Source organism: Erpetoichthys calabaricus, chromosome 2, assembly GCF_900747795.2.
Source record: "Erpetoichthys calabaricus chromosome 2, fErpCal1.3, whole genome shotgun sequence".
Taxonomy (NCBI): Eukaryota; Metazoa; Chordata; class Cladistia; order Polypteriformes; family Polypteridae; genus Erpetoichthys; species Erpetoichthys calabaricus.
The window spans coordinates 45787713-45803711 of record NC_041395.2 but is presented as its reverse complement, the minus strand read 5'-3'; the positions used below and the strand labels follow the sequence as shown (position 1 = coordinate 45803711).

Below are 15999 nucleotides of genomic sequence, written 5' to 3'. Positions count from 1 at the left end.
AAAAATGTAACTAATTATAAGGCAATTTACAAATTCATGCAAAATTATATTTTACAAAGCTTGGTTATATAGTTGATTCCAACACTGAATGTTCCCAACACTGAAAATGATTTAAGCAATTAGCAAACTTCTCAGGAAGTTTTCAGAATTTATGTTGTGAACTGTAGAGTGACAGGCTGAAATCACATAGCAACAACATCTAACTCAAATGGATAGGTTTTATTTTGGCTGAGAAATTCTTTATTATAGCATAAAAGAAATACAAAAATGAAGGGGGTTTACAAGCTAGATATTTTTGTAATACAGTCGACTCTTGATATACGACCAGCCTGACATGCGAACAACTTGATTTACGACCAAAATTTTTGTTTTGATTTACGACCAACATCTTGTGTTATGACCCGAATGCAGTCACGTGTATCCGCTTGCGCGATTGTAAACAAACAGCCGAGAGCGTTCGTAAGCATCAGTCAGAGCCCAGATACATGTGTTTGTGGACGTAACTTCGGTCAGTGCAGTGATTTATATAAGTTATTTCGATAATTGCTAAGGAAGGAAGAGAAGGTAACGAAGGTAAAAAAAAGTGATCACAATCGAAACGAAGAAGGAAATTGTGCAGAAATATGAGAGTGGTGTTCGTGTGACTGATCTCGCTAATATGTACAGCATATCGAAATCCACCATCTCGACAATTTTACAAAGAAAAGATTTGTATAAGGAGGCTCCTTCCAAACAATAACCACCTTCCATTTCATTCTCCTCCTCCTCCCTTCCTGCAGCCCAAAGATGTCAAATTAAATGGTGAGTACAGTATGAAATTGTTGTTTCTGGTAGGCTAGGCACATTTTATAACTTTCTGGTTAGTACATTAGAAAAATTATTGGTGTTTTGGTAAATTATGCACATTATATAACCCTTTTTTATTATGTAAAGGTTAAGTAAGTGTTGCTGTGGGAGGTTCGGAACACATTAAGGGTATTTCCATTATTTCTTATGGGAAAAATAGTCTTGACTTACAATCAACTTGAGTTACAACCAGCCCTCGCGAACGAATTGAGTTCGTAAGTCAAGGGTCCACTTTATTACTATTACGTAAAATTCATATAACAACTACAACCCTAACAACAGGACTCCAAAAACTGAAGAATAAGGAGTTCAATCTTTTCAGTTAAGAAAACAGAGCTCATGTGGTGATATAATGTTGATATTATGAAGGGCAATAATCTTGAGGGTAAATTCTGCACTAACATTAGAAAGTATTTATTTACCCAATAACCAATAAAACATAGATGGAATAAGTTATTGAGCAATGCAGGAAACAGCAGTAGATTGAATGTACTGAATGCAATGATACACTACAAAAACTAGTGACTGATTGACTAATTATGTTATGCTGAATCATCTATTTTTGTCAAAAAATGTTCATATTCCTAAGCTTTAACTTTAATCACTGATGCTTAAAAGGAAATAATATTTTAAATAAAAATGTTATTTTGTTGTACTCTCTTGCAAAATGTGTTTATTCTATTCTAGTCAAACAGACCTGGCCTACACCAATAAACTAACCTAAATCTAGGTCATCAACAACATGAAATCAGAATTTTTCAAGCTGAGGAATAAAAAAAAAAACAAAAAAAACGCACCTCTACATATGGGTTGAAAGTGTTTTTACATTTGCTATTTATGTTGGGGTCATATTTACTGGGTTGCTTCAGAATGACTCGAGCACAATGCTAACTCAAAACAGCTTTACAGAAAAAATACCTTGACAGCTCAACTTTTATTCTAAAGCACGGCAAGTGTGGGATGAGTTGCAGTCAGTAGAAGAAACTGGGAGACTGTCTTATCCAAATGAAAATATGGTCAAATGTTGCAATTATCGTTTGCTTTGGCTGCCATGTTGTTTCTAAAAGGACAAGATTTGCCTGTCATACAAAACAGATACAATAGTCAGTGCTATTCTCAAAAGTAGCAACTCTGGCTGGCAGGAGAGGCAACAAAACCTTCAAGAATGTATGGGTAAAGGCCTAGGAAAGAAATCATCTAGTAAACGTGAAATATTATACTCACTCTGTTCTGAGGGAATTGTGATAAACATATAGGACAATCTTTTGCCAACATTCTCTTGATGAAATCTTTGTCAGGTGATTCCCTTACTGCATATACAACATCTTCCAAGCTGTATGATGCATTCCTGTCCAACATGAGGCTTAATACTAATTCAGCTCTGCCCCAACTTGGCAACTCAAAAACTGAAAGGATACGCCGAAGAACTCTCTAAAAAAACAAATGGAAATAATTTGTTGAATTTGGGCAATTCTAATTAATACACACAAGAGTAATAAAGCACCACTGATTATGATAGTATATCCGGCAGGATAATGGGATTTCACAACTCTTAATCTCCAAACATATTTCAGACATGGTGTATTCAGTTTATCAATAAAAGAAAACATCTTTGAACTAATCTCAAAGACTAAGTAGATCTGTAGACACTTTACTGCTCGTTTGTGTTTTGGTTCTGAGCTATTAGCACAAGTTGAGTCAAGTTGGGGAGCATGCACTGGTACAGTGCGTTGCTGCACCCACCACACAACGAAACAACTGGGGATCCCGGTTTGCAACCCCCCCAGGCAGACATGCGGTCCAGTCCCACCCTCTGGAAATGACCCTCTATCTGCCGCAGCCAGGTGTTACGTGGGCGACCCCTTGGCCTGCGCCAGCCACTCAGGTCCCCAACAATGAGGATTTTACGAGCCGGATCACCCTCGGGGAAACGCACCACATGGCCGTAGTGCCGTAACTGACGCTCCCACACAATGCAGGTAATGTGCCTCATTTGGGACTCCATGAGCAATTGCTCATTCAACACAAAGTCAAACCAACAATACCCAAGGATTTTCCGGAGAGACACAGTACCAAAGGAGTCCAGCCTTCATCTCAGCTCACTGGATAGCGTCCATGACTCGCAACCATATAGCAAGACAGGAAGCACCAGGACTCTAAAGACTTGGACCTTCGTCCTTTTGCATAGATATCGGGAGCGCCACACACCCCTTTCCAGCGACCTCCTGACCCTCCATGCTCTCCCAATCTGTCTACTGACTTCATAGGAAGGGTCACCAGAGACATGAATGTCACTGCCAAGGTAAGTAAGCCTCTCGACAAGGTCATCACTCTCTCCGCAAACAGACACACTGCTGATGGCTGTGCCCAAGAAGTCATTAAAGTTCTGGATCTTGATTTTTATCCAAGAGCGGTGGCTCTGAGGCTAGGGATCTGCACTGGCAATCAGAAGGTTGCCGGTTCCAATCCTGTAAAAATGCCAAAAGGGACTCTGATCTGTTGGGCCCTTGAGCAAGGCCCTTAACCTGCAATTGCTAAGTGCTTTGAGTAGTGAGAAAAGAGCTATATAAATGCAAAGAATTATTATTATTATTATTATCCAGGATACTCGCAAGCCCAGACACTCAGAGTCCTCGCTCAGTCTCTTGAGCGCCCCGATCACTGCCTCCATTGACTCTGCGAAGATCACAGCATCGTCAGCAAAGTCAAGATCCGTGAATCTTTCTTCACCAACAGATGCCCCACAGCCGCTGGACCCCACGACCTTGCCCAACACCCAGTCCATACAAACATTGAACAGAATAGGAGCAACAACACACCCCTGGCGAACCCCACAATCAACTGGGAAAAACGCAGAGGTCCTGCCTACACTCTGCACAGCACTCACAGTACCAGTGTACAGGTCGGCCATGATATCCAGCAACCTCGAGGGGATCCCGCAAACCCTCAGGATGTCCCACAGGGCAGCTCGAACAACTGAGTCGAACGCTTTGCGAAAAATCGACAAAGGCTGCAAAGAAACTCTGCCGATATTCGCGTTTGCACTCCATGAGAACCCTCAGTGTCAGGTTGCGGTCGATGGTAGACTTCTTAGGTGTAAAACCAGACTGTTCTGGTCACTGGTAGGTGAGCAAGTGATCACGGATCCTATTGAGGATAACCCTAGCAAGGACCTTACCTGGTACAGAGAGCAGTGTTATCCCCCTGTGGTTGCTGTAATCCAGTTGATCTCCCTTCCCTTTCTTGATAGGGCCGACAAGTCCCATTTTCCAGTCAGTTGGGATGATGCCAGTCTCCCAAATGGAAGCAAAGATTGCTTGCAATGCCAGGATGACAGCATTACCACCAGCCTGGAGAAGTTCACCCCGGATACCACATTTTCCTGCAGCCCCCCCCCCCCCCCACCTGCTTCAACACCTGTGCAATCTCAGTGTGATTGGGTGGGTCACAGCTAATTGGAGGATCAGCCTCAAGAACCGTGAACCCAGCCTCTTCTTGTTATTAGCACACTTAACTAAAAAGCCAGACAATTGATGATTGAATGAAAACACAAGTTTTATTTGTTATGTTTTAACAATAGGCATCTGGATGCTTACAGTGCATCCGGAAAGTATTCAAAGCGCATCACTTTTTCCACATTTTGTTATGTTACAGCCTTATTCCAAAATGGATTAAATTCATTTTTTCCCTCAGAATTTTACACACAACACCCCACAATGACAACGTGAAAAAAGTTTACTTGAGGTTTTTGCAAATTTATTAAAAATAAAAAAACTGAGAAATCACGTGTACATAAGTATTCATAGCCTTTGCTCAATACTTTGTCAATGCACCTTTGGCAGCAATTACAGCCTCAAGTCTTTTTGAATACGATGCCACAAGCTTGGCACACCTATCCTTGGCCAGTTTCGCCCATTCCTCTTTGCAGCACCTCTCAAGCTCCATCAGGTTGAATGGGAAGCGTCGGTGCACAACCATTTTAAGATCTCTCCAGAGATGTTCAATCGGATTCAAGTCTGGGCTCTGGCTGGGCCACTCAAGGACATTCACAGAGTTGTCCTGAAGCCACTCCTTTGATATCTTGGCTGTGTGCTTAGGGTTGTTGTCCTGCTGAAAGATGAACCGTCGCCCCAGTCTGAGGTCAAGAACACTCTGGAGCAGGTTTTCATCCAGGATGTCTCTATACATTGCTGCAGTCATCTTTCCCTTTATCATGACTAGTCTCCCAGTCCCTGCCGCTGAAAAACATCCCCACAGCATGATGCTGCCACCACCATGCTTCACTGTAAGGATGGTATTGGCCTGGTGATGAGCGGTGCTTGGTTTCCTCCAAACGTGACGCCTGGCATTCACACCAAAGAGTTCAATCTTTGTCTCATCAGACCAGAGAATTTTCTTTCTCATGGTCTGAGAGTCCTTCAGGTGCCTTTTGGCAAACTCCAGGCGGGCTGCCATGTGCCTTTTACTAAGGAGTGGCTTCCGTCTGGCCACTCTACCATACAGGCCTGATTGGTGGATTGCTGCAGAGACGGTTGTCCTTCTGGAAGGTTCTCCTCCTGGAAGGTTCTCCTCTCTCCACAGAGGACCTCTGGCACTCTGACACGAGTGACCATCGGGTTCTTGGTCACCTCCCTGACTAAGGCCCTTCTCCCCCTATCGCTCAGTTTAGATGGCCGGCCAGCTCTAGGAAGAGTCCTGGTAGTTTCGAACTTCTTCCACTTACGGATGATGGAGGCCACTGTGCTCATTGGGACCTTCAAAGCAGCAGAAATTTTTCTGTAACCTTCCCCAGATTTGTGCCTCAAGACAATCCTGTCTCGGACGTCTACAGACAATTCCTTTGACTTCATGCTGGGTTTGTGCTCTGACATGAACTGTCAACTGTGGGACCTTATATAGACAGGTGTGTGCCTTTCCAAATCATGTCCAATCAATTGAATTTACCACAGATGGACTCCAATGAAGCTGCAGAAACATCTCAAGGATGATCAGGGGAAACACGATGCACCTGAGCTCAATTTTGAGCTTCATGGCAAAGGCTGTGAATACTTATGTACATGTGCTTTCTTAATTTTTTTATTTTTAATAAATTTGCAAAAATCTCAAGTAAACTTTTTTCACGTTGTCATTATGGGGTGTTGTGTGTAGAATTCTGAGGAAAAAAATGAATTTAATCCATTTTGGAATAAGGCTGTAACATAACAATGTGGAAAAAGTGATGCGCTGTGAATACTTTCCAGATGCACTGTATTTCTACTTTAATATACAGTAGAACTCTCCTTACTTCAAATCAAGCACACATTTTGTTGACAAACCGGCCAAACATTAAATTACAGAAGACAATTTTTTGACACATTTCATTTGGTCTTACCTGCCTGTCATTATGTTCAACATGAAAGTTAAAGTCCGGATCTTCCTGCCAAATGCGTTCATGAAAAGGAGCCAGCAAGTGCCGCTGAAGCTCTATCACTGCTTTAGAAACATCTCCACCATTAACTTGCAAGGCTGTTATAATCTCCTTCTCATTGTGAAATCCTAAAGTTTGGATCTCATGAATCTGAAATTAACAAAAAATAAGAGTCTTTCATTAAACAGTCCACACATAAACAACAAAAGGCTTGCAGGCAAGTCTGAGTTTGGCAGAGCATGTTAAAGTCATAACAGAACTGATATGGAGAAGTGGACATGGCTCATTAATCAAACAGGAGAGAACTTACTGGTCAAAGTCAGGTTGGCAAGCTCAGCCTATGAAATTGTATATGACACTGGGGACTATACATTGTCTGACATTTACAGTGTACTGTTTCTTGCCTATCACTAGAATGTCCAGCTAGTGGCATCAGTTTGTTTTACTTGCACATTCCACACTATCAGTGGATTATAGTTTTAGGCAAAGGGTGGCTGAGAAATTATTATGAGTGGCTGCTAAAAATCCAGCCATTCTGCTTGAAATAACCAGAAACTTCTCACTAAACCCTGTTACATACTTCTTACTCTGTTGAAATGGGACATGGGTTTGGTGTAGTGTGTACCAGTATAACAGTCCAGGCACAAGTAGGATCAGGGACTGGGCAAAGACCAGCCTGACATCACACAAACATAGAAGTCGCCCATCTACAGAGCAGGGATAGTCCTTCAATTATCACTCACTTCGCTGCAACATCACAGAGCCAATTTCAGGAATGAGGCAAAGACACTAGTTTAAAAGTTGTTGCCCAATACCTCCAGAGCCTACATTCAGGATCTGATGTCTCGCTTTCCATATGGAAATAAAAACAGTTGTAGGCTTTTCTCTGGTTTCCACATCCCAATGATAATACAACTTGACAGTCAACTCTAAGCTGACATCGTACATGTGAAATTGGAGATGTGTGTGTGTGTGAGAGTGTGCCCCACAGCGGACTGGTATACTCCCTAGGACTGATTCCTGCTTTGCATCAGATAATGCTATTAATGGACTCCAGTTCCACAGGATTATACAATGGAATAAGCTATGAGAAAAAACAGATGGATATATGAAAAACATTGCATAGAAAGAGCTTTTCTTAAAATATACTCTAGCTCATTTTGTTTGTCTTCATTTGCAGGCTTTGTTATATTCATTCTATATATCGCTTACTAAATGGAAAAACATTTGGCTGCTATTATAATAATTCCTCAATACTCCAAAGCCAAGTGACTGAATGTCAAAGAATAATTTAGGAGTTTAATGAAATATTATACCTGAATTGCATTTTTTGCTTAGAGAAAAATATACATTTATTCTTTAAATGCCTCTTTTTGAAGTAGGCTCAACCCTTTGTGATGATAGTTGTTTTCTACCACATCATACTATAATATAAAATGTAAACTAAACCATCGCACACCCAAAGCTTTAACAATTTTGGATTTTGGTAGAAACAACACATAAAGAAACCACATGATAATATAACATTTTTTTATATACTACATGCACGTTTAACATTTTAATAAATTACTAGCCTTTATTTAATGTTACAAAACAAGAGTTTGCATCAAATTTCTAAAAGATATACATCCCCTTGCAAAGTTTTACTGCAAAAAAAAAAAAAAACCTTATAAAAGCAACTCACAAAAAAACACCATTTTGTTTACTCACACAAAGAAGAAATTCAGACAGTAAGAAAATTATTTTTCTGTATTATGATTTCATTTCATAATGTACTGGGCTTATTAGTCTAAGTGAATTTTATATGAATGAGACAAACTGTATTGACAATTGGAATTAATGTAGACTACAAGGCTAACCAATAACAGCACAAATTTATCCACACACACTCATACTAAGCCAATGTTGAGAAATCTATGGTGAATATTTTTATATTTTTAATATGTGTGAGAATAGCTGAGGACTTAACAAAACCAAAATGGGTGCACATAATTTGGAAACTCTTCCTAGAAGTCAGTAAACTGACTCAGGTACCTGGAGTAGTGAGGCAATTTCGGTGACTACTGCTGAATTAACAAGAATGAAGTTAGCATTTAGTTTTTTTATGTTAAAGAGATCCAAAATGTGACAGACAGTTCTTACCTTAGATTTTCGTGCTGCAACTGAATTTTTCACTGCTTTCTCCAGGTCTCCTCCAGCTTCAATCCAGAATGAAACTGACTCCTGCTGTGACAACCTTGCATCTTCCATTTTAACAGCAGCAAGTTTACTTAATGTATCAAGCACTAGGGGCAATTCTGAGGCCAGCCAGTCAGAAGGCTTGTCAGTTCCTGAATACTGCACTGCAGCAAAAACCTCTTCAGGGCTTACTCCCCGTGACTCTCCTTCCTATAAAGTAAAACCAAAGACAGAATATTTTGTTTATACATACATAAAGCCAAAGTCTTTCTGAAAATAAATGTAATTTTGGAAATTATGCTGCTGTATTAATGGGGATACAACAAGATGCAAGTACATTAGGTAATTTGAAGGTTCTAAAGCCTTTTATAATTAGGACTAACTGACATGAGGTTCTTAAGGGGCGCAAAGGGAAAATATGATGGGGGAAAAGCCCATTATGATCATACTTTAAAAAAGGAACCCTTGCTGGTGTCTGGAGAAAGAATATAGTATAGTGAGGATTTTCTAATCAGGAAAAGACAGGAAAAATCTAAACTGTCAAGTGAAGATGGTGTTGAAGTAAAATAAGATAATAATTAAAGGGAGTGTTTACTAAAGAAAACTTTTAATTCCCAGAATCTGGAAAGTGTTTCTGTAGTACAATGTCTGGATCCCAGTTATATTCCTGTCCTGCCTGTCTACTATGTGGAGTTTTAATGTTTGGGAAGTAGGGGTGGGGCGGTTTTCTTTCACACTCCAAAGATGTTTTATTATTATGACTAGCTTTGCTACCTGTCTAAGATGGGTTGAAATCTAAGTACTTAATGTAGACTTCAGTGTTAACATTTGCAGTGTATCAAGGTCTCTGTTATATGCCATTTGTTATGGAATTCGTAAAACCAGTAGTAATGTTTGTGATGTGCTATCTTTTGCCATGACAAATGCAATGAATTTTATTACTAAAAATGTCTGTCATGCACCATCTTTTAAAATTACAAAAACACTGAAACCAGACAGAAACCTTTATATTAAGGTAGACTGGTATCCCCAAAATGCAACAAAGACTGTGTAAAAAAATCATCTAGCACTATCACATGTACCAATAGTTTTGGTTTGAGAAACACAAATTGCTTTGGAAATATTTGACTGTGGGATATTTATGGGGCTATATGTACTTCTCCATTTTAGGTATACAAAACTTGCACATTGCACAATGATCATTAACAAACAGCTTTCACAATATACCCTTTATTAAACTTTAAATTTAAAACATTCTACAGGTCATAACATTGATGCCTAGGATATATACCGTCTTTTTCTGAAAATAAGACATCCCCCGAAAATAAGCCCTATCGAGATTTTCGGAACTTTTTGTAATATAAGCCCTCCCCCGAAAATAAGCCCTAGTTAAAATAATGTGAAAAAAAGAATTCGTTAAAAAATGCTGTTGATTTATTAAGTATGTTTAGCTTCCCTAATACTCGTATTTCAGAGAAATGTTTGAAATAAAATATTCCGAGAAATTCATTGTTTACCTCTACAGTTCGTTTCAAATTAATTCTTGGAATTTATCTTAAAAATACAACATAAGGCAGCATGAATACATAAATATTGTGTCCGCTCTGCTCTGCTGTGTTGTACTGCGTCGCGCGTATCGCAGAGTATGGTCGAATGAAGTGGGGAGGGGGGCATGCATATGCGGAATGCGACGGAACGCGTCGTTGGCGCACACTATAAATAATTGTTCGTTAAGGCAGCAGTCTACATTGAGCGACAGTGCAGATACAATGTTTGTTCATTTCAGTCTTGTAAGTCTGATTATTTCCTCATACGTAATTTTATTTTTTATAAAGTGAATAATTTTTAACCGCAGTTAAAATGAGTACAAAATGAAAGAGCTATTCCGTCGAGTACAAAAAGGGAATTGTGGAAGACTCCAGGGGTGTAAATCTTGATTTATGACGATGTTCCAGAAGAAGATGACATGACTGTAATTGAATAAATTTTAATTTCTGTATTCTGTGTAAAATAAATAAATATTAAATAAAAATATATAAATATACTTTTATTTTTGTCCTCCCCCGAAAATAAGCCCTAGTGCGTATTTTGGACCAAAAAAGAAAGTAAGACAGTGTCTTATTTTCGGAAAAAGACGGTATATATATATATATATATATATATATATATATATATATATATATATATATATATATATATATATATATATATATATACACACACACACAAATTTATCTACCAGTCAGTTTGAACCAGCTTTCTCATTAATGTATCACAGTCAAAAGTAAGTTCCAAATATGTTAGTGTAAACCCAATGAATGTTAACAACTGCTGTTTGATAAGCCCTACATTAAAAGTTTAAATCCAGTCATTTTATTGATTATATGATTAAAGTTAAATTATTGTTGAGAAATTAATGTGCTTTGTTTTATTGCAATGCCTTACACAGACTTACAGTGCATCCGGAAAGTATTCACAGCGCATCACTTTCTCCACATTTTGTTATGTTACAGCCTTATTCCAAAATGGATTAAATTCATTTTTTTTCCCTCAGAGTTCTACACACAACACCCCATAATGACAACGTGAAAAAAGTTTACTTGAGATTTTTGCAAATTTATTAAAAATAAAAAAATTGAGAAAGCACATGTACATAAGTATTCACAGCCTTTGCCATGAAGCTCAAAATTGAGCTCAGGTGCATCCTGTTTCCCCTGATCATCCTTGAGATGTTTCTACAGCTTCATTGGAGTCCACCTGTGGTAAATTCAGTTGATTGGACGTGATTTGGAAAGGCACACACCTGTCTATATAAGGTCCCACAGTTGACAGTTCATGTCAGAGCACAAACCCAGCATGAAGTCAAAGGAATTGTCTGTAGACGTCCGAGACAGGATTATCTCGAGGCACAAATCTGGGGAAGGTTACAGAAAAATTTCTGCTGCTTTGAAGGTCCCAATGAGCACAGTGGCCTCCATCATCCATAAGTGGAAGAAGTTTGAAACCACCAGGACTCTTCCTAGAGCTGGCTGCCCATCTAAACTGATCTAAACGATCGGGAGAGAAAGGCCTTAGTCAGGGAGGTGACCAAGAACCCGATGGTCACTGTCAGAGCACCAGAGGTCCTCTGTGGAGAGAGGAGAACCTTCCAGAAGGACAACCATCTCTGCAGTAATCCACCAATCATGCCTGTATGGTAGAGTGGCCAGACGGAAGCCACTTCTTAGTAAAAGGCACATGGCAGCCTGCCTGGAGTTTGCCAAAAGGCACCTGAAGGACTCTCAGACCATGAGAAAGAAAATTCTCTGGTCTGATGAGACAAAGATTGAACTCTTTGGTGTGAATGCCAGGTGTCACATTTGGAGGAAACCAAGCACCGCTCATCACCAGGCCAATACCATCCTTACAGTGAAGCATGGTGGTGGCAGCATCAGGCTGTGGGGATGTTTTTCAGCGGCAGGGACTGGGAAACTAGTCAGGATAAAGGGAAAGATGACTGCAGCAATGTATAGAGACATCCTGGATGAAAACCTGCTCCAGAGTGCTCTTGACCTCAGAATGGGGCGACGGTTCATCTTTCAGCAGGACAACAACCCTAAGCACACAGCCAAGATATCAAAGGAGTGGCTTCAGGACAACTCTGTGAATGTCCTTGAGTGGCCCAGCCAGAGCCCAGACTTGAATCCAATTGAACATCTCTGGAGAGATCTGAAAATGGCTGTACACCGACGCTTCCCATCCAACCTGATGGAGCTTGAGAGGTGCTGCAAAGAGGAATGGGCGAAACTGGCCAAGGATAGGTGTGCCAAGCTTGTGGCATCGTATTCAAAAAGACTTGAGGCTGTAATTGCTGCCAAAGGTGCATTGACAAAGTATTGAGCAAAGGCTATGAATACTTATGTACATGTGATTTCTCAGTTTTTTTATTTTTAATAAATTTGCAAAAACCTCAAATAAACTTTTTTTCACATTGTCATTATGGGGTGTTGTGTGTAGAATTTTGAGGAAAAAAAATGAATTTAATCCATTTTGGAATAAGGCTGTAACATAACAAAATGTGGAAAAAGTGATGCACTGTGAATACTTTCCGGATGCACTGTACTTTCAGACACTTGGACCAACTGAATAAAAGGGCAGAAGGTAAGCTATAGGTCTAATTATTCTATACCTAGAAACACAATAGGTAGCTGTTTTTATTGAAAATGAAGCATGATAAATGTAGCTTGGATAAGGAGCATTTCAAGCAAAAGAAAGGCAAAGCTCACAACAAGCTACCTAATTAGCACATGTACAGTAAATTGCCACATACAAAACAAGCATGGTTGGACTACTGTAAAATACTATGTGTATCAACAGTAATAGCAAAGAAAAAACTATGATGATCATCAGTCACAAATAATTACTCAGAGTGAGTGTACAATGAAAGAATTACCAATCCCCACACGTGATGCCAAAGACTGTGACAGTTAATACTTATCTAGAGCCATACCACCTCAGTGAATTTTGTTATGTGAAAAAAAAAGAAAATAAAAACAGCAGCATCTTACTGAACAAGTCACATAAAGAAATTAAGAAAAAAAATGTATTTTTTAAAGAATTAAAATATGCAATGCTTGAGCGAACTGCAGTGTTTTTCCCAGTAAATATACTCATTTATGTAGTGTTTTACAACAAAATGTAGAGTCTGATTTATGCACAGTTACTAACATTTATGTTCAAAAGTTTAGCATTAAGACAGGACAAATCATTCCTACCCTAATCATTGTCACTAATTTGAGGCCCTCAGTCTTCATATTCTCTTGTCGTTGAATATCAGCCTCATCTTGACCATAAAATGCATTACTCATTGAAGATGCTGCAGGTCTTGAAGGTGGTGTTTTTTTTGAAGAGGAGTGCAAAGTAGAGGGCAAGTCTTGCTTTTTCCCTGTGGCCAAATTGTCTTGAGAAAATGACAAGGATTCAGGTAGAGAAAGGACTGTGTCTTGGCTAGTTCTGTCACACATAACACAGATTCGTCCAGGCTTTATGTTCCAAAATGTACAATGAGAGCAAGACCAACCATTCTAAAAATAAAAATAAGCATACCATGTTACTAATACATAGTTTAAAAGTCTTATACTTAGTGCTCTTTAAGTTTACATTTAACTAATTGGCTTTGATTCTTAAAAGCTATTCCCACAACAAATGAAGAAAGCCATTTCAACACAAGTCTTCCCTAAAAGTCTTGCTTGATAACACATAAAATGCAGTCAACTGAATCAACAAGACCCTTTTCTGCAACTTTTTGTTAAGATGAAGCCAAGCCTAAATAAATCTTACCACAATTTTCACCTATTCAGACAGTTGTAAATTTCTGATCAAAATTACCTAAAGTTAATGTACAGAAAACAGGTGGAGAAACTATTTTGTGTCAAAAAGAAAGTATCCCTTTGCTATTAACTTTGTGTTTTTAATTAAATTACTAACTAATATTTCAATATATACAGAAGTTTTACCTAACCTTAATGTCAGATGGTAATGTTTCTGCAGGTTTTTCATATAATGGAGTTAGAGGCTTGGATGATAAACGTGGTCTTTCACAAGCTTGGCACAGTACAGTTGAACCTGAGTTTAGCATGGTACAGGCCTGGCAGCTCCATTCCTGAACATGGAATCGCGAAGTGCCTAAACAATTATGAACAACTGATTATTTCATCTGATCTTTGCCTATACGGGAGTTTACAACATTGTTTTTAAAGCTTCTTTTTTTAACTTTTATAAGGGATATTACTGTAACATATAATTCAGAACATTAATAATATCATAAAGTACTCTACAGTTGTTATCCAAGGTTTTCTGAACACCCATACATTGAATCTTCTCACAGAAAACAACATAGACAAAAGGAAAAAGCAAGAGAAGAACAAAACAAGATTGATTAACTGTTAGGGAGAAAGAAAAGAAAAGGACAATGTTTTGGAATTATTAGCCATACCCGTGGTAAAAAAGTGATACACATAATAAACTATTGTACTTCTAAAGGAACCAAGTTGATCCCCATCAAATTCAATTCTATGTTTATCCAGTTTCAGATAATACCTATAAAGTGCAAACTAAAACATACAGTAAGATTCCTACAGCTAACTATAATTAGGCAGCATGGTACCTATTTAGTAAGGACCATTATAATCCATTAAACAGAGGCTGAGAAGAATGGGCACCTAGTTTTATCTTTTAGAGACTGCATCAGGTTTTCACTTCAACTACTGTATATCAGTCTGTCCAAATCTATGTGAAAAAGGGCTTCTTTGTTTCTACCTTGAAACTCCAGGAGTGTACTGAACAATGCAATTTATGATTTAATTAAAAACCCTGCTGAATCAGTTTTATAGATCACAGCTATTAACAAAAGCTGTATTTAAAATGAAAAAAAAATTGCTTTTTGTTAATTGAAATAAATATAAAACTAAAAGGTGAGAGCAAAACGAAGATTAAATTGAAATTTAAACCACATACTTTAAACTAATGAATAAAATGAAAATGGCTGGAAATTAAAATGTGTTGTTTACATTTTTTAATAAACCGATTTCTGGTTAAAGGTTAGTGTCCTTGTGTTTATATTTTGTTTGTTTGAAATAGCTATTTAATACATAAATATAGTCAGGACCACACTCAACCAATCCACCACCTTAACAATACTTAAAAGAGAAAACAGATATTATATACTTCTGAGTACATATCCCTTTTTGTTTTTGTGTTCGGCATTTTGTTTACCGTGTTGTCACAATATCTCAATAAAATTCAAGTTGTATAATGCAAAGCAATATGCATGTCTAAATTCTGAAGATTCTCCAGACCGTGTTTGGAAACACTTTATGGCAAGCCAAATTAACATTTAGAGATATCTCAAAATGAATTTTAAGATATCTGGAAATTAATTTTAGATATCTCAAATTGAATTACAGATATCTAAAAATGCATCTATTTTGAGATATCTCAAAAGCATTTTATGATATCTCAAAATAGATTTCAAGATATCTTGAAATGAGGTGCTGTACATTTTGAAATACCTGAAATGCATTTTAAGATATCTTAAATGCAATTCGAGATATCTCGAAATACATTTTGAGATTTCTTGAAATCACTTCCTAATTTCCTTAGCACCCTTTACCTAAAGAATTGTGCATACTGGAATCTAGTCGATTTGGAGGTGCTGTCTTGCAGGCTCTTGGGCGCTCACAGCTGACACACAGCACGGACCTTCCTTCATTGAGTGTTGGGCATGCTGAGCATTGCCATGGTGTAAGCAGTGATGGAGTCTGGGAAAAACTCACACCACTTATTTGCTGTGAGGCACCCAGACCCTGGATTGGAAACATAGGCTGCTGAAGTTCCTGGTTTTTGAGTTGGAGTACTTTAGGTGGGCTGGATGAGATATTTGTGAATAAAGAACCGCTAGTGTTGAAACTGGACCTGAGGGTGAAGAAAGAAATTTTAAATTAAAGCTCAAATACTGAAAATTAACTTGTGAAAAAAAGTTTAGAAGATCTATAGCTTATCTTCCTTCCTCTTTTGCTTTCATTACTAAC

General features: G+C 38.3%; 1 protein-coding gene across 1 annotated transcript in view; it reads right to left on the bottom strand.

Annotated features, from left to right (window-relative positions):
- LOC114645842 (E3 ubiquitin-protein ligase RNF31-like) overlaps nucleotides 1-15999 on the bottom strand; it is a 76581-nt gene that overhangs the window by 26259 nt on the left and 34323 nt on the right. The window contains exons 9-14 of the mRNA XM_028793707.2: nucleotides 15582-15883; nucleotides 13932-14095; nucleotides 13186-13494; nucleotides 8396-8641; nucleotides 6218-6403; nucleotides 2071-2277 (exon numbers count right to left, since the gene is read on the bottom strand). Of these exons, the coding sequence (XP_028649540.1) occupies nucleotides 2071-2277; nucleotides 6218-6403; nucleotides 8396-8641; nucleotides 13186-13494; nucleotides 13932-14095; nucleotides 15582-15883 (1414 nt within the window). The remainder of the gene's footprint in view (nucleotides 1-2070; nucleotides 2278-6217; nucleotides 6404-8395; nucleotides 8642-13185; nucleotides 13495-13931; nucleotides 14096-15581; nucleotides 15884-15999) is intronic.